The 23,742-nt window shown below is 44.4% G+C and overlaps 1 protein-coding gene across 8 annotated transcripts in view; it reads left to right on the top strand.

Moving 5' to 3' along the window:
* acot7 (acyl-CoA thioesterase 7) overlaps window positions 1-23,742 on the top strand; it is a 288,577-nt gene that overhangs the window by 9,063 nt on the left and 255,772 nt on the right. For 2 of the 8 annotated variants that reach the window (XM_078425338.1, XM_078425332.1), the window contains exon 2: window positions 5,754-5,864. The exons of 5 other annotated variants lie outside the window; for them this stretch is intronic. In XM_078425338.1, the coding sequence (XP_078281464.1) occupies window positions 5,851-5,864 (14 nt within the window). In that variant the 5' untranslated portion in view covers window positions 5,754-5,850. The remainder of the gene's footprint in view (window positions 1-5,753; window positions 5,865-23,742) is intronic. One more of the 8 variants, XM_078425333.1, reaches the window with a different exon arrangement.

The following is a 23,742-nucleotide window of genomic DNA, read 5'->3' as shown; positions in this document are numbered from 1 at the left end:
GACCATGTCCACCGCATGGAGGATGGCCGTATTCCAAAAGACATCCTCTATGGAGAGCTAATATCTGGGAGGAGAACCATCGGCCGCCCCCAGCTACGTTACCAGGATGTCTGCAAGAGAGATTTGAAGGCGCTCGACATCGATGTGGAGTCCTGGGAGAGCCTTGCAGCTGACCATACGAGGTGGAGAGGTACCCTGAACCACCATCTCAAAACGGGGGAAGATAAACTGATGAACGCAGCGGCAGACAAGCGGGCACGCAGAAAGGAGCGCAGCAACTTCAACAGACCAGAGACCACACACAAATGTGACCTTTGCCACAGAGACTGTCACTCCCGCATTGGTCTCTTCAGCCACAAGCGACGCTGCTCTAGCCGAGGTGTGGAGCAAGCAGCCAACTAGAATGCATCACCCATGGTCAGCTACGGGTGATGTATTATTAGGGGGCCTAAGTAAATAAAAAAAAGTAAGTAAGTAACAGTGCAATGCTTTGTTATTGCATACAATCCAGTGAAAATATACAGTAGACCTCACCTAGGCAGTACCCGCCTTGTTGCACTCAGCGCCCCTCTTTGTTCTTGGTGGCGTGGCCTGACGGGTCCCTCTGTTCTCGGCGACGGGTCTGTCCAGTTTCTCTTGGCCCACTGGGTCACTCAGCTCCACGGCGCTTCCTGGGAGCCTTGTACCGCCGTGAGCAGCGCATCACAGGAGCAGTCCAGCTGGATTTGTGATCAATCATGATCATGATCCCTCCCCTCCTTCCAATAATCCTGTGCCTTATGTGATCTTCACAGGCAGTGAAATAATGCTTCTTTTGAAATATTGTCCCTGTTGTAACCAGTTGTTGCTGACTCCTTATTTGAAACCTGTTGTCTCCAATGCTTGAAACAGTGGTAGGGAAATGCTGGAACCTATCATTAAGTGGCAGCAGGGAACTTGTCAAGTAACAACAAATTTTGACAGAGTCAGTGTGGATTTCTGAAAGGGCATTAATGTTGGACAATTTTGTTAAAATGTTCTGAGGTTATAGCAAGCAGATGAGTAAGTATGTATGTATTTGGAATTTTAGCTGCCTTTTATAAGGTGTCTTATGAACTTATTAAACAAAACTCGTTTATGGTATTTGGGGCAATATCTTTAGTTTAGTTTGGCTTAGAAATACAGCCTGTAAACAGGCCCTTCGTCCCACCGGGTCCACGCCTATCATTGATCACTTGTTTACACTAGTTCTATGTTATCCCACCGTGCATCCACTCCCTACAAAAGTTAACTAAAAAGGCAATACGGGGAGAAAAGATGAGGTACGAGGGTAAACTAGCCAATAATATAAAGGAGGATAGCAAAAGTTTTTTTAGGTACGTGAAGAGGAAAAAAATAGTCAAGGCAAATGTGGGTCCCTTGAAGACAGAAGCAGGGGAATTTATTATGGGGAACAAAGAAATGGCAGACGAGTTAAACCGTTACTTTGGATCTGTCTTCACTGAGGAAGATACACACAATCTCCCAAATGTTCTAGGGGCCGGAGAACCTAGGGTGATGGAGGAACTGAAGGAAATCCACATTAGGCAGGAAATGGTTTTGGGTAGACTGATGGGACTGAAGGCTGATAAATCCCCAGGGCCTGATGGTCTGCATCCCAGAGTACTTAAGGAGGTGGCTCTAGAAATAGTGGAAGCATTGGAGATCATTTTTCAATGTTCTATAGATTCAGGATCAGTTCCTGTGGATTGGAGGATAGCAAATGTTATCCCACTTTTTAAGAAAGGAGGGAGAGAGAAAACGGGTAATTATAGACCAGTTAGTCTGACATCAGTGGTGGGGAAGATGCTGGAGTCAATTATAAAAGACGAAATTGCTGAGCATTTGGATAGCAGTAACGGGATCATTCCGAGTCAGCATGGATTTACGAAGGGGAAATCATGCTTGACAAATCTACTGGAATTTTTTGAGGATGTAACTAGGAAAATTGACAAGGGAGAGTCAGTGGATGTGGTGTACCTCGACTTTCAGAAAGCCTTCGACAAGGTCCCACATAGGAGATTAGTGGGCAAAATTAGGGCACATGGTATTGGGGGTAGGGTACTGACATGGATAGAAAATTGGTTGACAGACAGAAAGCAAAGAGTGGGGATAAATGGGTCCCTTTCGGAATGGCAGGCAGTGACCAGTGGGGTACCGCAAGGTTCGGTGCTGGGACCCCAGCTATTTACGATATACATTAATGACTTAGACGAAGGGATTAAAAGTACCATTAGCAAATTTGCAGATGATACTAAGTTGGGGGGTAGTGTGAATTGTGAGGAAGATGCAATAACGCTGCAGGGTGACTTGGACAGGTTGTGTGAGTGGGCGGATACATGGCAGATGCAGTTTAATGTAGGTAAGTGTGAGGTTATTCACTTTGGAAGTAAGAATAGAAAGGCAGATTATTATCTGAATGGTGTCAAGTTAGGAGGAGGGGGAGTTCAACGAGATCTGGGTGTCCTAGTGCATCAGTCAATGAAAGGAAGCATGCAGGTTCAGCAGGCAGTGAAGAAAGCCAATGGAATGTTGGCCTTCGTAACAAGAGGAGTTGAGTATAGGAGCAAAGAGGTCCTTCTACAGTTGTACCGGGCCCTGGTGAGACCGCACCTGGAGTACTGTGTGCAGTTTTGGTCTCCAAATTTGAGGAAGGATATTCTTGCTATGGAGGGCGTGCAGCGTAGGTTCACTAGGTTAATTCCCGGAATGGCGGGACTGTCGTATGTTGAAAGGCTGGAGCGATTGGGCTTGTATACACTGGAATTTAGAAGGATGAGGGGGGATCTTATTGAAACATATAAGATAATTAGGGGATTGGACACATTAGAGGCAGATAACATGTTCCCAATGTTGGGGGAGTCCAGAACAAGGGGCCACAGTTTGAGAATAAGGGGTAGGCCATTTAGAACGGAGATGAGGAAGAACTTTTTCAGTCAGAGGGTGGTGAAGGTGTGGAATTCTCTGCCTCAGAAGGCAGTGGAGGCCAGTTCGTTGGATGCTTTCAAGAGAGAGCTGGATAGAGCTCTTAAGGATAGCGGAGTGAGGGGGTATGGGGAGAAGGCAGGAACGGGGTACTGATTGAGAGTGATCAGCCATGATCGCATTGAATGGCGGTGCTGGCTCGAAGGGCTGAATGGCCTACTCCTGCACCTATTGTCTATTGTCTATTGTCTATACCAGGGATCATTTACAGAAGCCAATTTACCTGCAAACCTGCACATCTTTGGAATGCGAGAGGAAACGGAGCACCCGGGGAAAACCCATGCGGTCGGTCACAGGGAGAACGTGCAAACTCCACCTGAGTGTGGATTGAAATTTGGTTAACAGGTAGAGAGTAGGAATAATCAGATAATTTGTCGGTTGGGAGGCTGTGACCTGTGGGAGTGCCACAGGGACTGATGCTGGGACCTCAGTTATACAAATATAGCAATGATTAGCTTGAGGTATTCAAATGCAATGCATCTCAGTTTGTTGATTATACAAGGCTGTGAGGCAGTATGGGCTGAGGGGAATGCATGAGGTTTCTGTGAAATCGAGAGGCTTGGTAATGGTGCAAAGGTAGATTTTAAAATAGAAAACTGTGACACCCTCCCTTCCTACAAAAATAGGAAGGTGGACTTTAAAAACAAAATGGAAGGTTGAAAAGTGTTGGTATTCGGGAGAACCTGCCAAACAAATTAGAGCAAGTTAACTTGCAGATCCAGCAGTGACTAGGAAGGCATATACATATTGCCCTCTGTCCAAGTGGATTTGAGTACAATGGTAGCGACAAGATGTGTAGGAAAAAAAACTGCAGATGCTGGTTTAAATCGAAGGTAGACACAAAATGCTGGAGTAACTCAGCGGGTCAGGCAGCATCTCTGGAGAGAAGGAATGGGTGGCGTTTCGGGTCGAGACCCATCTTTAGACCCTTCTTTAGTCACAGATGCTGGTTTAAATCGAAGGTAGACAGGGCGGCACGGTAGCGCAGCGGTAGAGTTGCTGCTTTACAGCGAATGCAGCGCCGGAGACTCAGGTTCGATCCTGACGACGGGTGCTGCACTGTAAGGAGTTTGTACGTTCTCCCCGTGACCTGCGTGGGTTTTCTCCGAGATCTTCGGTTTCCTCCCACACTCCAAAGACGTACAGCTATGTAGGTTAATTGGCTGGGTAAATGTAAAAATTGTCCCTAGTGGGTGTAGGATAGTGTTAATGTGCGGGGATCGCTGGGCGGCACGGACTTGGTGGGCCGAAAAGGCCTGTTTCCGGCTGTATATATATGATATGATATGATATGAAAATGCTGGAGTATCTCAGCGGGACAGGCAGCATCTCTGCATGTAGAATATTGGGAATATTGTGAATAGTCTCCCGACTTAAGAGAGAAAATACTTGTGGTAAAAGGAGTGCCTTGATAATCTTCCAGATTGATTTTTGTGAAGGGACTTTGACATGCAAGGAGAGATTAAGAAGCTGAGCCTGTGCTCTCTTGAATTAGAAAAATGATAGGTGATCTCATAGAAGTAAGCAAGATTGTTAAGGTACTTCACAACAGTACAGGAGGGTTAGTTGCTTCCACTGACTGGGGAATGTAGAACTGGGATCACAGTCTCAAAATAAGGAGATGACCATTCAGGTCAGAGATGAAAATAAATTTCTTCATTCAGACTGTGATGAGTTTGTACAGTTCATTGCCCTAAAGAGCTGTGGATGTTCAGTCACTGAATAACTCAATGTGTAGGACGGAACTGCAGATGCTGGTTTAAACTGAAGATAGACACATAAAGCTGGAGTAATTCAGAGGGTCAGACAACATCCCTGGAGAAAACGAATAGGTGACTTTTCGTGTCGAGACTGAAGTATTAAGAAGGGTCTCGACCCAAAATGTCACCTATTCCTTTTCTCCAGGAATGCTGTCTGACCCGCTGAGTTACTCCAGCTTCTTGTGCGTATCTACTGAATAACAGGTTAGATTGATAGATTGTTAAATATTAAGGGAATCAAAGTGCATGGGTTTAGCGAAATCTCCTCAAGGTATGCCAACTTTGAAGAAATTATCCTCCTCTCTCTGACGGGAGTTCTGCAGAATCTGATGAAGGATCTCGACCCGAAATGACACCTGTTCCTTTTCTCCAAAGATGCTGCCTGACCCGCTGTGTTACTCTTGCATTTTGTGTTTCCCTTGTTCTGAACCCAGCCTGACCCACTGAGTTACTCCAGTACCTTTGGAAAAGAAGCAGATACATTCACCCCTCCTCTTCCTATTTGTACCCTGGGTGTGAGAATGGATTGAGTATAATTAAATGTACATAATAATAAATTATTTTTAAACGTGTAAACCATGAATACGGAGAAATGTTTCAGTTGCAATGTTCTGACAGAGAAACAACAGGTAAAAGGACCAACAGACATTGGAATAGAGGAAGGCAGGTGGCAGGAAGTTGTGGACACCATAAGAGCTCTGCAATCTTCCTTTCAAGAAAGGCGGTAGTGCCTTGACTCTCCGAGAGAAAGCAGTCCTTTTTATTGACTTGAAGCAAGTGAATGCTTTCCATTGTCTTTCCTGATTGTTACATTTCCTGCTGGTTAGTTGCATTTATAATGAGATTCCAGAAGCCTGAGTCAGTGGCCACAAACCCCTGCCACTGTCTAGTGTGTGACTAGCGTGGGGGAAGAACCACAATTCATCCACAGTAGTGTGCGTTTGGTTTCTGTGGAATATGTGATGTCAATCTGACGTTTCCTGTGTTCAGCAGCTTGCTTCATGAAGCGTTTGATAGTGGAGACACGTACAAGCGTGACAAGCGCTTTCTGTAGTGGTCTCAAGTGGGACACCTTAGCCTGCCGACAATGATGATAATCAGGTAGAGTAAATGCACCTACTGTGACTAATATTTATTAATAGTAGAATTTTAATGATAGGATAGTTCTTGCGGACATTAATATCATCGGGTTTAAAATTTACTGTTGTGTATTTAAAATGAAACCTAACTTATGCTATTTCTCCTCTGCTGTTGTCAGATTGCATCATTCCTCTCTGAGAGTGATTTTTATTAATTTAATTTACGGTGTCTCTCTGTTCAAAGTTAGTGGTCCCCTGTCTGTTATATTTGCAATTGGATTTTTCTCCAAGATGGTGATATGTATAATTGCAGGTGGTTTGAAAAGCTGTATCGTCTGATATATATCTGTCTGGACAAAATGGGTAAAAACATATCCAGTTTGACTCAGAGGGTCGACAGCACTTGAAATACTGCCTGAGAGGACAGTGTAAGCAGTTATCACTTTCAAAAGAGATTTGGATAGAGAGAGGTAAAATGCAAGGTTGTGGATCTGAGTCTGACCAGATTGTTCTTGCAGGGAACTGATGCAGCTACAATGGGCCCAATGGCCTTCTTTTACTGGCTGTATCATTTCTGTAATTCAATCTGAGTTTAGATTAGAAAACAGAGCTGATCCCACACTGAGCGATAATGGCACGTTACAAACCGTTTCCATTGAGTTGAGCCACCAGAACCCCTACTGACTGTACTTGATACACTTTGTCTTCTGCAATGGCTTCTCTTCTCTTCTTCCCCACTGTCCTCAGCCCCTGCATCCGTTGACATTGTCTGAGGAGTTTGCAGGCCCTGTTCTACTTCATTGTTTATCTTAGGCCCTTCACAGGCTTCATGTTGTGAACCTTCTGTTCGACACCTAACATGGCCCCTGTTTCCTTTGATTTGACATTGGAAGAATTAATATTAATTTAATATAAAGAGCTGTTATTTTGTTGTTTTTGCCAGCAGGAGAGATTTCTTTCCCTTGCCACCTTCCCTTCCCTTTGCTAGTTAGTTAGTTAATTAGTTTAGTTTATTAGTTAGTCTAGTTTATTGTCACGTGTACCGAGATACAATGGAAAGCTTTTGTTGCGTGCTCACCTGTCAGCGGAAAGACAATGCGTGATTACAATCGAGTTATTCACAGTGTACAGATACATGATAAAGGGAATAACGTGAATAATGTTTAGTGCAAGGTAAAGTCCAGTGAAGTCAAAGATAGGACAAGGTTCTCCAATGCCCACACACTCTATTTCTTGATGTTTTCTATTTTTATTCCTTTGTTACAAAGGCTGCCTTTTATTGTAATATATTTACTTTGCATTAGGTTTTGCTGTTGATATTCCCACCACTGAGACTTTACTATTGCAACCTGCCTCCTCCCATCCACCACTTCTGCCAAAATTTGGACCCAATCCCCTGCTGATAATACAACACTCCATCACTCTTGTGCTTTCTCACGGTGGTGCAGCGGTAGAGTTGCTGACCTCACAGCGCCAGAGATTCGGGTTCCGTGCTGATTACGGGTGCTATCTGTCTGGAGTTGGTACGTTTTTCCAGGGTGCTCCGGTTTTCTCTCACACTCCAAAGACGTACAGGTTTGTAGGGTAATTTGGCTTTTGTAAATTGTAAATTATCCCTATTGTGTAGGATATTGCTAGTGTAAAGGGATTGCTGGGCCTAAGCGCCTGTTTCCGAGCTGTATTTCTAAACTAAACTAAAGTTAGATAGAGCTCTTAATGATAGCAGAGTCAGGGGGTGTGGGGAGAGAGCAGGAACGGGGTACTGATTGTGGATGCTCAGCCATGATCACATTGAATGGCTCGAAGGGCCGAATGGCATACTCCTGCACCTATTGTTTATTGTCTATTGTCTGTTGTCTAAACTAAAAACAACTAAAGTGCTGGCTCGAAGGGCCGAATGGCCTACTCCTGCACCTATTGTCTATTGTCTAAACTAAACACAACTAAACTAACCTCTTGTGAAACAAGGTCTATCAGTGTCTTGTTAAGGATTTAATTTTTTCTAACCTGAAATACATTTATAAAATGAGAGAGTCACAGACAGGGGAGACAGTCATAACCTTTTCTCCAGGATGGAATATCAAATACTAGAGGGCACACCTATTGAGGCCAGAGGATAATTTGTTTTACACAGAGAATGGAGGGTGTCTGGAACATTTTACCAAGTGTGGTACACAATAGTACCATTTAAGATGCTTTTAGCTTGGCACCTGAACATGTAGGGTATGGAGGGATGTGGAGCACGTGCAGGCGGAGGAGATGAGTTTAACTTGCCATCACGTTCAGCATGGGCATCGTGGGCTGAAGGGTTTGTTCCTGTGCTGTACTGATCTATGTTGTACATTTACCCCTGTAATCTCCTGCAACCTATGATTCTCGAAGATCCCCTCCGTGCCTCCAACATTAATCTCGTCATCCCCCTATTCGCCTAATCTCTCCCGACCATTGAAGGCTCCAAATTCTGGATATTTAATAGTTCTCTCCTCTCCATTTTTATCAACTGACTTGATGCCTACGTTGACTAGCCATTGGCCATTTGGCCATTGGGTCGTGGACTGTGTGGGCAAAGAAGCCTGTTTCTGTGTTGCACTGTTCAATGTGTAGGAAAGAGCTGCAGATGCTGGTTTAAATCAGATAGATACAAAATGCTGGAGTAACTCAGCAGGACAGGTAGCTTCTCTTGAGAGAAGGAATAGGTGACGTTTTGGGTCGAGACCCTTCTTCAGACTGATGTCACGGGAGTGGGCGGGACAGAGATAGAATGTAGTCGGAGACAATAAGACTAGTGGGAGAACTGGGAAGGGGGAGGAGATAGAGAAGAGGGAAAGCAAGGGCTACTTGAAGTTAGAGAAGTTAATGTTCATACCGCTGGGGTGTAAGCTACCCGAGTGAAATATGAGGTGCTGTTCCTCTAATTTGCGCTGGGTCTCACTGAAAATGGAGGAGGCCCAGGACAGAAAAGTCAGATTGGGAATGGGAGGGGGAGTTAAAGTGCTGACCAACCGGGAGATCAGGTAGGTTAAGGCCGACTGAGCGGAGGTGTTCTGCGAAACGATCGCCGAGCCTGTGCTTGGCCTTGCTGATATACAGGAGTTGACACCTGGAACAGCGGATACAGTAGGTGAGGTTGGAGGAGGTGCAAGTCAACGTGCCTCACCTGAAAAAACTGTTGGTGTCCTTGGATGGAGTCGAGGGGGGAGGTAAAGGGACAGGTGTTGCATCTCCTGCGGTTGCAGGGAAAAGTACCTGGGGAGTGGGTGGTTTGGGTGGGAAGGGACGAGTTGACCAGGGAGTTGCGGAGGGAACGGTCTCTGCGGAAAGCAGAAAGGGGTGGAGATGGGAAGATGTGGCCAATAGTGGGATCCCGTTGGATTTATTTCCAGGGAGTTGCGGAGGGTTTATTTCCAGGGATCCCACTACTGGCCACATCCGAGAACATTGACTTCTCTAACTTCAAATAGCCATGCTTTCTCCCTCTCTCTCCATGCACTTAGCTTTCCCAGTTCTCCTACCAGTCTTACAGTCTCCGACTATATTTTATATCTCTGCCCCGCCCACTCCCCTGACATCAGTCTGAAGAAGGGTCTTGACCCGAAACGTCACCCATTCCTTCTCTCCAGAGATGCTGCCTGTCTCGCTGAGTTACTCCAACATTTTGTGTCTACCTGTAATGTTCTATGCTCTAAGTAATTATGTAGCATGGAAATAGATCTTTCTCCTGCCACATCCATGCCAATTAGTGAGCATCCATCCATATTTATTCCATCTTGATGGGCTAAATAGCCTAATACTGCTCCCATAAGTTATGAACTTATCTTCCAGCATTCGGCCCAGGAAATTCAAGCGCAACTCTGCTTCCACCTCTGTTCCAGCTACTCACCATCTTCGGGGTCTTCCCCCGATCCCCTCTAACTCTTTTAAGGCTCACTAGAAATCTGTGTCATCTAGTTTTATTTGCCTCTGCTATGGTGAAAAAATCCTGCTTTCTCCCCTACTTAAACCTCTTGTAATTTTATATACCTTCATGTCCTTTGCTCCATGGAAATTAGACCCAACCCCTCCAGTGTCTTTTTGATTCAGGGCCATATCTTGTAAATCTCCTCCCCATCCCACAGCTCAGTCACACCCTTGTAGTGACTGGAACTACATGTCGTAATCTAGATGATAAGAACATTTTATAACGCTGCTGTACAACTTGCTTTTGCATTCAATTACCAGATTAACTTTCGACTTTGGACTTCAGAATTTAGAGATGCAGCATGGGAACAGGTCCTTCGACCCACCGAGTCTGTGCCGACCAGCAATCAACCCTTGCACTAACCTCCACACACTAGGGACAATTTTACAACATACCAAGCCAATTAACCTACAGACCTGTACATCTTTGGAGTGTGGGAGGAAACCGGGGAGAACGTATAAACTCGGTACAGACAGCTGGCTCGAAGGGCCGAATGGCCTACTCCTGCACCTATTGTCTATTGTCTAGCACCCATAGTCAGGATCGAACCCGGGTTTCTGGCACTGTAAGGCAGCAGCTCTACTGCCTCGTCACTGCCGCCCGTAACGCTGGTAACTGGAGCTTTGTAATCCCTGACAATGGTCTCTGTGTTTTCAGTCAGAGCTAATCGGCGCGTATCTGTCCATTCAATTTTTAACTTTGATTTGGACCAGGGGTTTAGCTTCAACAACCGGTTTTATTATCCTCTTCCCTCTCTGTCCATTCTCTATCTGACTCATCTGAGTGTCAAACATCACTCTCCCAGTAATTCTGTGATAACATAGCAAGCGCATTTGCCAGGTCCGCCCACTGCTCCTGATTTAATTTAATCCACTGCTGAACAGTAGCTAATCCACAAGTGATATTGATTTGTTTCAGTTCTACCTTCTGTTGCTTCTGTACCAGCTTTGCTGTCTCAGTCAAGGTCACACAACTGCTTTTCCTGGGTGGCTAATTTTTTAAATCTGGAAACAAGAAACTGCAGATGTTGTTTTAAAAAAAAGACACAAATTGCTGGAGAACCTCAGCGGGTCAGGCAGCATCTCTGGAGAACGTGGGTAGATGACATCTCAGGTCGAGACCCTTTTTCAGTCTGAAGAAGGGTCTCGACCCTAAATGTCACCCATTCCTTCTATCCAGACATGCTGCCTGTCCCGTTGAGTTACTCCAGCATTTTGTGTCTATCTCCAACCTGAATATTGTCCTTCCACCACAACCCTCTGCCTTTTTATCTGATTTTCAGAAAGCCTTTGATAAGGTGCCACACGTGAGGCTGCTAAGGAAGAAGAGAGCCCAAGGCAACAAAGGGCAGATACTGGCATGGGTAGCAGGTTGGCTGGATGGCAGAAGGCAAAGAGTGGCAATGAAGGGGCCATTTTCAGTTAGCTGCCCGTGACTAGCGGGATTCCGCAAATGTCGGTGCTGCGGCCACTACCAGGCAGCATCTCTGGAGAGAGGGAATGTGAGACGTTTATGGTTGAGACCCTTCCTCAGACTGATTAGTACAGGTGTCAGAGATTATGGGGAGAAGGCAGGAGAATGGGGTTAGGTCAACCATGATTGAATGGTGGAGTAGACTTGATGGGCCGAATGGCCTAATTCTACTCCTATCACTTCTGACCTTATGATCATTGAGGTAATTCTGAATCCATACGACCTAGTCACTGATAAACCCGTGCATTTTAATCTTTTGGAGTAGTCCACCAGGGTGGACTTTATCAAACACCTTACTTTAGTCCATGTGGATAACATGCACTCCCCCCACCCTCATCGATCACTGCTGCCACCTCCTCAAAAACGATATCAAGTTAGTAAGACACGACCTGCCATGTACAAAGCCATACTGACTGTCCCTGATTAAACCATGTTCTTCCGAATGGGAGTAAATTCTATCCCGGAATTCTCTCCAAAAATTCTCTTCCCTACCACTGACGTGAGGGTCACTGGCCTACAATTCCCTGGATTCACCCTACTTCTCCCTTAAACAAAGAAACAACATTGGCTACTTACAGTAATTCTCCAAGACCTCATTTATGGATAGAGGATACAAAGATCTTCGTCAAGGTTCCCGCAATGCCCTCTCTTGCCTCTCAATAACGTGGGATAGGCCTTATTGGGAATTTATCCACCGTAATGCTACTAATGAGCCCCAACATCTCCTCCTCCTCATCCCAAATAGTCCTTGCATATTAGAATTCTCTACACTGATCCCACTGTCCTTCTCTCCCTCTTTATTTATGGTGACTAACACTTGCCTTTCACCTTCCCCTTTATAATAATAATAAGCATTTATTTTATATAGCGCCTTATCGGGAGCTCAAAGCGCTTTACAAGAACAATCATAACATAAAAACAAACAGACAAACTATCCTAACGGAAAAGCGGCGAATAAACAGCGCCAGCGTCCTCTCACGTCAGGGTCCGGCAGTAGACAACAAAAAGCACAGGACACACAGATACAATTTTTACACAAACAGCCATCACAGTGATTGCTCTAGGCACACCCTCACTGTGATGGAAGGCAAAGAAAAGTCTTATCTCCTCCTCATTCTTCTCCCGTGGTGCCACGAGGTGATCGAGGCTCCCAACTTTTTGAAGCCCCCACCGGGCGATGCATCCTCCAACTGTAAAGTCCATTTCCTTTATGAATACCAATGAATAGTATTTATTCAGGATTTGTATCTTCTGGCTCCATGTGCAGTTTGCTATGGTTGTCTCTCTTAGGCCCTTCTGTTTCCTTGGTTATTCTTTTCCCCATAATCTATTTAAAGACATCTAACAAAGTGGAATAAAAGTGGAATGGAAATGAGTGTTCCGCTCAGAGCTCACTAAAACTACCTAGAAATCTGAATTTTTTTAATGTTGGGTTCAGTATAAAGGCGAGCACTGCACTCTTAGTTTTTCAGAGAGGCTCATTGTGGCCCAAAAGGTGCCTAATTTTAATTTTCCCCATTGAACATTAATTTTTTTCACAGAATTATTTTTTCTACTAAATATTTTGGGTGGAGCTGACCCAAGTACATTTGGTCTATCTGAACCAAAGAGTAGTCAAAAATGTTTGTGTTGAATGGAACTGCAGATGCTGATTTACACCAAAGATAGACACAAAATGCTGGAGTAACTCAGCAGGTCAGGCAGCATCTCTGGAGAAAAGGAATAGATGACGTTTCGGGCCGAATCCCTTCTTCAGACTGAGAGTCAAGGGAGAAGGAAACTAGAGGTATAAAAAAGTTCAGAACAAATCAGAGCCGGCATCGATGACCAAGGAAAGGTGCAGCCCACAATGGTCCATTGTTGGCTGTGAAAGAAATGATAATGAAGCGATATATGGATGTGAACAGTCGATCTGGCAGGAGTGGGGGAAGGGTACAGAGAGAGGGAATGCAGAGGTTACGTGAAATAAGAGAAATTTATACTGCTAGGTTGTAAGCTGTCCAACAAAATATGAGATGCTGTTTCTCTAATTTGCCTGTGCATTCATTCAAATGAATGTACTGAGTTTCTGCAGGGGATGAGCCACTGTTCAGACCAGTTGGATGAATATATCTGGGAGATAGGACCAAACTTTGAGAAATATAAAAAAATGGCTTTTTCACTATTACTTAGACTGTTCACAGTGAGCTATTTTTGGATGCTTCTGGTGCAACAGGGAAAAATGAGCAAAATGCACAAAGCAGAAAGCACACCAACGCCTCTACTTGGAAGACTTAGGAAGTCCGGCATGTCCCCTACAACTCTTGCCAACTTCTACAGATGCACCGTAGAAAGCATTTTATCAGGAGTAGACACAAAATGGTGGAATAACTCAGTGGGTCAGGCAGCATCTCGGGAGAGAAGGAATGGGTGACGTTACGGGTCAAGACGCTTCTTCAGTCTGAAGAAGGGTCTCGACCCGAAACGAAACCCATTCCTTCTCTCCCGAGATGCTGCCTGACCCGCTGAGTTACTCCACTATTTTGTTTCTACCTTCGATTTAAACCAGCATCTGCAGTTCTTTTCCTAAATATTTTTAGCAGGATGCATCACAGCGTGGTTTGGGAACAGCTCCATCCAAGACCGCAAGAAATTGTGGATGCAGCCCAAACCATCACACAAACCAACCTCCCTTCTATTGACTCCATTTACACCTCACGCTGCCTCGGCAGCTACATAATCAAGGACGAGTTGCACCCTGGCCACTCTCTCTTCTTCCCTCTCCCATCTGGCGAAAGGCATAGAAGTGCGAAAACGCACGTCTCCAGATTCAGCAGTGCTATCTACCTCATTGGTGACCCTTGATCCTTGATCAGAACTATCCTTGATCAGAATTTGCTTGTTTAACCTTGCACTAAACATTATTCCCTTATCATGTAATCTATACACTTGTAATGGCTCGATTGTAATCATGTATTGTCTTATTGCTGACTGGATAGCACTCAACACATGACAATAAACTAAACTGAAACTGAAAAATCTGTTTAGCCAGGTTGTGGTGTCATCGGGTATTGCTTCTCCACCTTTCACAGGGGAGAAGACTACTTTTGTCCTTTAAACTCCATGTAAATTTGACAAATGTGGAGACTCCAATGTCTAACATTCGTTATTAGAAATTCAAAGGAAAAAATTCTAAAAGGTTGTAAACTTATTGTCTGAGGTGAAAGTCCAATAGCCCACAAAAGCAGCCGTTGAAACATTATATCTAACACTGCAAGATCTTTTTAGTTTAATTTAGTTTAGAGATACAGCGCGGAAACAGGCCCTTCGGCCCACTGGGTCTGTGCCGACCAGCGATCCCCGCACATTAACACTTTCCTACACCCACTAGGGACAATACTTACATTTACCAAGCCAATTAACCTACAAACCTGTACGTCTTTGGAGAAAACCCACGCAGGTCACGGGGAGAATGTATAAACTCCGTACAGACAGCACCTGTAGTTGGGATCGAATCTGGGTCTCCAGCGCTGCATTCGCTGTAAGGCAGCAACTTTACTGCCCTGCCTCCGTGACCGCCCAAATCTTAAACACATGATAAATTAAAGGGAGGTGTTCCTTTAGTGCCAGCGGGAGGTATTGGTCAAACGCTACCAGTTATTCTAAAACAGCTGAATGGAAAGCCTTTATTAAAGCATCTTGTATTTGGGTAAACCTTAAATGATTATACTTAAAAAACAAAAAGTGAATGTATTGTGTAGAAAGGAACTGCAGCTGCTGGTTTACCCAGAAGATAGACACAAAGTGCTGGAGTGTATTTGACAGGCGATCCATCTGCGAGAGAGTTTGGTTCACTTGCACTCAAATTAGGAAATGGGGAGATTAAGCACAAGATTCAACTGAAATTAGTTTGAGGAACGACTTACGCCTCAGTTGCTAAAGATAGACATGAAAAGCTGGAGTAACTCAGCGGGACAGTCAACATCTCTCGATAGAAGGCATGGGTGACGTTTTGGGTCGAGACCCTTTTTCAGACTGAAAGCCTCAGTGCTTTAGCACTTCATGATCTGATACAAACTCTTTTCCTGTTACTCAAAGCTATTTGAATTAGTAGTGGATGTGTAAAAGAGCAACATTGGAACCAAAAATTGAAGCAGTGCAGGCCGTGAATAAAGTCTTCTCGAAGCTTCCCGGACGGACAACCTGTGCAAAATTAATCTCTGAACAATGTGGCAGTCTGAGGAGGTGTATGGTGCCTCAGTCCTCTCTACTGCTATGTGGAGTTGCTCACTAGATGGTGCTGTAGGCCAGCCCATGGTGATTTGCTCTGTCTTCAATCAAGTCAAGTCAGGTTTATTTGTCACATACACACACAAGATGTGCAGTGAAATGAAATGTCCTCCACAGTCCAGCAATAGAGCAATAAAAATAAACAATTTCACACACAATCACAACCAACACAAAACAAAAAAAGAGAAACATCCATCACAGTGAGCCTCCTCCAGTCCCCTCCTCACTGTGATGGAAGGCTAGAATGTCTTTTCTCTTCCCCTGCCGTCTTCTCCCGCGGTCAGGCTGTTGAAGTTGCCACGTTCCAGGCCGCGCCGGACGGTGAAAGGTCCGCAGCGGGTCGACCCAAGCCCCGCGATCCGGGGCGGGCGAAGACGCTGCCTCTGTCGGAGCTCCCGATGTCGGCCCCCACCCAGGGGGCTGCGAGCTTCCGATATCCACGCGGCCCGCGGCCGAAGCCTCCGAAGGCGAGTCGCAGCCGCTCCCGCAGTGCCACCACAGCCTCCGAAGGCAGCCAGCTCCACAGATGGTGAGTCCGGTCAGCGGGCTCTGGGAACCAGAGCCCAGGTGGCCCCAGCTGGAGGCCACCAGCTCCAGGTGTTTGGCCGATGGTAGGCCGCAGCGGGAACGGAGACACCACCCAGAAAAAAGGTCGGGTCTCCGTTCGGAAGAGACAATGTCATCACCTCCAATGTTCCTCTCTCTTGGCACGGTCAATACCTCCCATTCCCATAAAGGGAAGAAGAAGGGTCTCAACCCGAAACTTCACCCATTCCTTTTCTCCAGAGATGCTGCCTGTCCCGCTGAGTTACACCAGCATTTTGTGTCTCTCATCGGTGTGAACCAGCATCTGCAGTTCCTTCCTACCCATATTGAAATTCCTTCCAGTTTATTTTTTTAAATAGGATAAACTGAATTTGGGATAGCTAGTTTACTTTAGAGATACAGCACGGAAGCGGGCCCTTCGGCCCACCGAGTCCACACCCAGCAGTGATCCCCGCACTAACACTATCCTACACACACTAGGGACAATTTACAATTTTATCCAAGCCAATTAACCTACAAACCTGTACGTCTTTGGAGTGTGGGAGGAAACGAGCACCCGGAGAAAACCCACGCAGGTCACGGGGAGAAGGTACAGAAGCACCTGTAGTCAGGATCGAACCCAGGTCTCCAGTGCTGCGACACAGTGTTAGGTCTAAGGTTTCTAAGCAGTGATCTATTGCATTTTTTTAAGCACAATGACAGGATTCCACTTGACCTCTGCGACAGAAGCTCAAGAACAATTTTGTTTTGACATCTCAAACCTCAGAGAGCTTTTTTTTGTGCAACATAGAGTCATAGAGTGATACAGTGTGGAAACATCATTCAGCCCAACTTGATCACACCGGCCAACATGTCCCAGCTTGCTCGCGTTTGGTCCATATCCCTCCAAATCCGTCCTATCCATGTACCTGTCTAACTGCTTCTTAAACACTGGGATAGTCCCTGCCTCAACTACATCCTCTGGCAGCTTGTTCCATACACCCACCACCCTTTGTGTGAAAAAGTTACCCCTCAGATTCCTATTAAATCTTTTCACCTTAAACCTAGGTCCTCTGGTCCTCAATTCACCTACTCTGAGCAAGAGACTTTGTGCGATCTATTCCTCTCATGATTTTATACACTTCTATAAGATCATTCCTCGTCCTCCAAAGATCAACCCTCATCCTCCTGAGATCATCCTCATCCTCCTGCATTCCTAACATCTTCTTTATCAATTCTCATTAGAAACATTGAACAACAAATATTATAATTGCAGGGGCTTTTCTTGTCTTTTGCTCCCAACCACATTCCAATACTCTCCCCACCAATGCCATCCGAGTTTGAAAATATATACAATGGAATCCATCACTAGTTGGTAGTGTGTGTGGTGTGTTGGTAGTGCAGATGCTGTTTTAAGGCCCTTGTATTGACTGAATTCCATTATTTTACAATTAAAGGACTGATTTTTAAACACAGAATACAATACACTGAAACTTACAATTAGTCATAGAGTCATACGGCCCAGCTTGCCCATGCCAACCAAGGTTCCCCATCCACACAGTCCTCTCTTTGGTCAACACTCCTCTAAGCCTTTCCTATTCATATACCTATCCAAAATGTATTTTAAATATTGTTTCTGATAATCTATATGCTATTAGCTGGTATAGTTAATTAGAGATATTGATATTTTGTTTTAGATGGTTGAAGATGGTTACTTTTGTTGTTATTTTAGCTAATATAAAATGAATGCTTATTTTCAGTAGAAAGCAGTAAAATGGATGCTTGTTTCAGAATAGTGTTAGCATTGGAAAATAATGTGGTTATTTGATTTGTAGGAGTGATAGGGAACAGACAGGCGCTAAAGGGTTTCTTTGTTCTAAATGGGTGCCTTGTTCTGCAGCTGCAAATGAATAGATAAGGTTTTCCTTATTCCACAATAACACCTCCTTATATGGGCATGTGAAAGTAGGAAAAGTTAGTTTCGAACCCACTCTCGGTGATGCGTTTCCTTGAAAGCATGTGACCTGTATTAATGGTTTGTTTTCTCTGTAACCATGTGAATTGTTTTCTCTGTAACCATGTGAATTGTATTTAGATTGTAATTGTTTGTTGATTCCTATGTAACACCCCTTTTCCTTTCTGTATAAAAAGTTATCAATCTTGGAAAAAGCTGTTCTTTCCCTCTCCCTAGTTGAGATCTTTTCAGACACTGTATTGTATCTGGAGATCCTCACGGAAGAACCCCAATGTGGAATAAAATCTCTTGTACTCATCTATTATTCAGATTATTATCTTTTTTATCTAGAATGCAGGTAAAGAACTCGGATTATCATTTCTACCTCAATTACCTCCTCCCTAAACTCATTACATATACTCACCACCCTCTGTGTGAAAAATTCACCCCATAGATTCTAATTAAATCTTTCCCCTGTCACCTTAACTCTATGGCTTCTGGTTGTTGATTTCCCTACTCTGGGTAAAAGACTTTCTGCAGCTACCCGATCTATTCAGGGTTATGTAATGTTAAGTTTAGATACAAGGAACTGCAGATGTTCATTTACAAAAGAGGCACAAAGTACTGGAGTAACTCAAGGTCAGGCAGCATTTCTGGAAAACATGAACAGGCGACGTTCATTTTGGGACCCTTCTTCAGACTGATTGTAGTGGGAAGGGCGGGGGTGAAAGCTGAAAGAGAGGTGGGAGTGGGACAAAGCTAGGCAAATGATAGGTAGATACATGTTAAGCATGATTTGTCCGCAGCACTATCATGTTCCATATCTCCGTGTCTTCCACTCCCCTGACTCTCAGTCTGAAGAAGGGTCTCGACACGAAACATCACTCATTCCATCTATCCAGAGATGCTGCCCTTCCCACTGAGTTACTCCAGCATTTTGTGTCTATCATCTTTGAATAAATTGGCTTCAGCAGTAGTGACGGAGTTGGAACTGATAGAAGTTGTCTTCCCATTGAAATATTAACGAGACACTCTTGGCAAGGCACAGAGAATATTATAGCACTTGTATTGGTCCCATTTTCCTGGCCAATACTTATCCCTCAAATAAGCAGTTTACCCTGTCTTTTATATCATTCCTTTTGGTGACAATGTATGTGTCACTTTCCATATTACACAAGTGACCAAAGGTCAGAAACATTTAATTACATGTGAATTCACTGGGATGCAATGAAACCTTGTAACGTGACATATTAAATGCAAAAACTGTAGTCTTTTAAAGTATTTATGGAATATCTGCTTTTCCTTTAAGTAATTTTTAAGAGACGATTTTGCTTTCTGATGCAATCAAAACTTACGACTATAATTTCCATTTTTCTTCCCCGATCAGAAAATCTGTAGAACCCAAAGAAAAAGTGACACTCCCTTTAAATATTAAAACTCTCAAAATGTTGTCTGTCTGTGCTTCCCGCGCTATGAGGTTGCAGGGTGACTTGGACAGGTTGTGTGAGTGGGCGGATGCATGGCAGATGCAGTTTAATGTGGATAAGTGTGAGTATCCACTTTGATAGTAAGAATAAAAAGGCAGATTATTATCTGAATGGTGTCAAGTTAGGAAAAGGGGACGTACAACGAGATCTTGGTGTCCTAGTGCATCAGTCACTGAAAGGAAGCATGCAAGTACAGCAGGCTTCCACCGAACAGGGACATAAAGACTCTGTACTCTCAAAATTTCACCTTTAAATATCCTCCATTTCTCTATTATATCCTTTTCATAAAACAACAATTTCCATTTCACTCCTTTTAAATCCTTTCTCATCTCCTCAAAATTAGCCTTTCTCCAATCCAAAATCTCAACCCTTGGTCCAGATTTGACCTTCTCCATAATGATATTGAAACTAATGGCATTATGATCACTAGACCCAAAGTGCTCCTCAACACATACCTCCGTCACCTGACCCATCTCATTTCCTAACAGGAGGTCCAACACTGCCCCTTCTCTGGTAGGCACCTCTACGTATTGCTGCAAAAAACTATCCTGCACACATTTTACAAACTCCAAACCATCCAGCCCTTTAACAGAATGTGATTCCCAGTCTATATACGGAAAATTGAAATCACCCACAATCACCACTCTGTGCTTACTACTAATATCTGCTATCTCCTTACATATTTGCTCTTCCAATTCTCGTTTTCAAAATGTGTATTTTCCTGCAGTGCAGGCGATGAAAATGGCCCCACTTTAATCTATGCTTAAAAGACTAGACAATAGACAATAGGTGCAGGAGTAGGCCATTCGGCCCTTCGAGCTAGCACCGCCATTCACCGTGATCATGGCTGATCATGCACAATCAGGACCCCGTTTCTGCCTTCTCCCCATACCCCCTGACTCCGCTATCATTAAGAGCTCTATCTAACACTCTCTTGAAAGCATCCAGAGAATTGGCCTCCATTGCCTTCTGAGGCAGAGAATTCCACAGCTTCACAACTCTCTGAGTGAAAAAGTTCTTCCTCATCTCTGTTCTAAATGGCCTACCTCTTATTCTTAAACTGTGGCCCCTGGTTCGGGACTCCCCCAACTTCGGGAACATGTTTCCTGCCTCTAGCCTGTCCGATCCCTTAATAATCTTATATGTTTCAATAAGATCCCCTCTCATCCTTCTAAATTCCAGAGTATACAAGCCCAGTCGCTCCAGTCTTTCAACGTACGACAGTCCCGCCATTCTGGGAATTAACCTCGTGAACCTAAGCTGCACTCCTTCAATAGCAAGAATGTCCTTCCTAAAGTTTGGAGACCAAAACTGCACACAATACTCCAGGTGTGGCCTCTCAAGGGCCCTGTACAACTGCAGAAGGACCTCTTTGCTCCTATACTCAACTCCCCTTGTTATGAAGGCCAACATTCCATTGGCTTACTTCACTGCCTGCTGTACCTGCATGCTTCCTTTCAGTGACTGATGCACTATGCCACCCAGATCTCGTTGTACTTCCCCTTTTCCTAACTTGACATCATGCAGATAATAATCTGCCTTCCTGTTCTTGCCACCAAAGTGGATAACCTCACATTTATCCACATTAAACTGCATCTGCCATGCATCCGCCCTCTCACACAACCTGTCCAAGTCACTCTGCAACCTCATAGCATTTTCCTCACAGTTCACACTGCCACCCAGCTTTGAGTCATCTGCAAATTTGCTAATGTTACTTTTAATCCCTTCATCCAAGTCATTAATGTATATTGTAAATAGCTGCGGTCCCAGCACCGAGCCTTGCGGTACCCCACTAGTCACTGCCTGCCATTCTGAAAGGGACCCATTTATCCCAACTCTTTGCTTTCTGTCTGCCAACCAATTTTCTATCCATGTCAGTATCCTACCCCCAATACCATGTGCTCTAATTTTGTCCACTAATCTCCTATGTGGGACCTTGTTGAAGGCTTTCTGAAAGTCAAGGTACACTACATCTACCGGCTCTCCCCTGTCTATTTTCTGAGTTACAGCCTCAAAAAATTCCAGAAGATTAGTCAAGCATGATTTCCCCTTCGTAAATCCATGCTGACTCGGAACGATCCTGTTAATGCTATCCAAATGCTCCCCAATTTCGTCTTTTATAATTGACTCCAGCATCTTCCCCACCACTGATGTCAGACTAACTGGTCTATAATTTCCTGTTTTCTCTCTCCCTCCTTAAAAAGTGGGATAACATTAGCTGCCCTCCAATCCACAGGAACTGATCCTGAATCTATAGAAGATAGGAAAATGATCACCAATAAGTCCAGGATTTCTAGAGCCACCTCCTTAAGTACCCTGGGATGCAGACCATCAGGCCTTGGGGATTTATCAGCCTTCAGTCCCATCAGTCTACCCAACGCCATTTCCTGCCTAATGTGAATTTCCTTCAGTTCCTCCGTCACCCTAGGATGTCTGGCCACTAGAACATCTGGGAAATTGTTTTTTGTCTTCCTTAATGAAGACAGATCCAAAGTACCGGTTCAACTCGTCTGCCATTTCCTTGTTCCCCATAATAAATTCACATGCTTCTGCCTTCAAGGGACCCACAAGAAGCTTTTACTATCCTTCTTTATATTATTGGCTAGCTTACCTTTGTACCTCATCTTTTCTCCCCGTATTGCCTTTTTAGTTATCTTCTGTTGCTCTTTGAAAGAGTCCCAATCCTCTGGCTTCCCGCTCTTCTTTGCTATGTTATACTTCTTCTCTTTTATTTTTATGCTGTCCTTGACTTCCCTTGTCAGCCACGGGTGCCTCTTACTCCCCTTAGAATCTTTCCTCCTCTTTGGGATGAATTGATCCTGCAACTTCGGCATTATTCCCAGATTTTAGTATTTACGAACATGACTTGCTTGTTGTTCACATTTAAAACTGCAAGTTTGGTCTGTTTGCCTATATTAATACATTTGTTTAAATTTCCTAACAATTGGTCAGTTTCACACCATCTCTCATCCTTTTGTCTCATACCTTCTGCCTTTTCATCTCAGGCCTTTGTCCACAATCTGCCTATCACCCTCCCCCCCCCCACACATGTATCAATCTAATATCTGACAGGCTTTGTCCTGCCCCCCCCCCCCCTCTCCCAAACCATACAATCAGTCTGAAGAACGGTCCAGACCCAAAATGTCACTTATCCATGTTCTACAGAAATGCTGCCTGACCCGATCAGTGACTCCAGGACTTTGTTTACTACCTTTTTTTGTCAACCAACATCTGCAGTTTCTTGTATCTTCTTTTCTTTTTGTCTCTATTCCATTTTGTACCTAAGTCCTTTGGGGAAAATTACTCTTCTTTGCATCTTTACCTCCTGTGGAGAAATGCATCGTTCCTTTATTGGTGCAGTGACTATAATTTCATTGACTTTGTTCTATTCAATCCCTTTTGTGTTTCCCACATACATGATCACATTGGACGTGAAATATCTGGACTAGACTCTGACCATTAATGTTTTGAGGTGAGAATGGGATTTCAATGGCCATTTCAATCTCTGCCGATTGAATGTTTAAAAGTTCTGAGTGCTTGGCCTGAAGAATAACGAGTCTTCTGAGTAACCCCACAATGATTTTGTCGAGACTTGCGTCACAGACACAACAATTCCAAAGACGTGCGGGTTTGTAGGTTAGTTGGCCTCTGCAAATTGTCCCTGGTGCGTCGGGTAGAACTAGTGTACGGGGTGATCGCTGGTTCGTGCGGACACAGTGGGCACAAGGGCCTGTTTTCACTAAAACTAAGCCAAACTAAACTAAACAAGAAGTATCAGAAAGTAGAAATGCAGATAAAATGAAAGCACGGAGCTGTTTTGGAGATCTCTGCTTCACTGCTGGCGAGTTACTGAATCACAGCACACAGCCTTCTTCCCGCCACTTTGCTCCTGCCCGCCGTGCTGCTTCACCTTCTCATTCCACAGGCTGTGCATCTGTGGGGTGCTGTCTGAACCAGAGAGTCGTCTGATTTCTTCTGCTTGTTCTACTTTTGCAGCTAGAACGACCAGTGGAAAAGCATTATTAAAACATGACCGTGTGATGGAGTCACTACTGCTGCTTTTAATGAAGGCAGGAATGACAAGGCTGCAGGGAAAGTAGCAGCGGAATGGGGCTAATGATGTGGTTCTTTCAGAGAGGATGCTGATGTCCCCATTCTCTGCTATATAATTGCCTGGAACCTATATAAACTGCTCACGGGCATTATTAAAATTGTGAGTGCATTATTACCGTGT

This window comes from Rhinoraja longicauda, chromosome 30, assembly GCF_053455715.1.
Source record: "Rhinoraja longicauda isolate Sanriku21f chromosome 30, sRhiLon1.1, whole genome shotgun sequence".
NCBI classification, from domain to species: domain Eukaryota; kingdom Metazoa; phylum Chordata; class Chondrichthyes; order Rajiformes; family Arhynchobatidae; genus Rhinoraja; species Rhinoraja longicauda.
The sequence above is the reverse complement of the archived record's forward strand: the minus strand, read 5'-3'. Positions and strand labels throughout refer to the sequence as shown.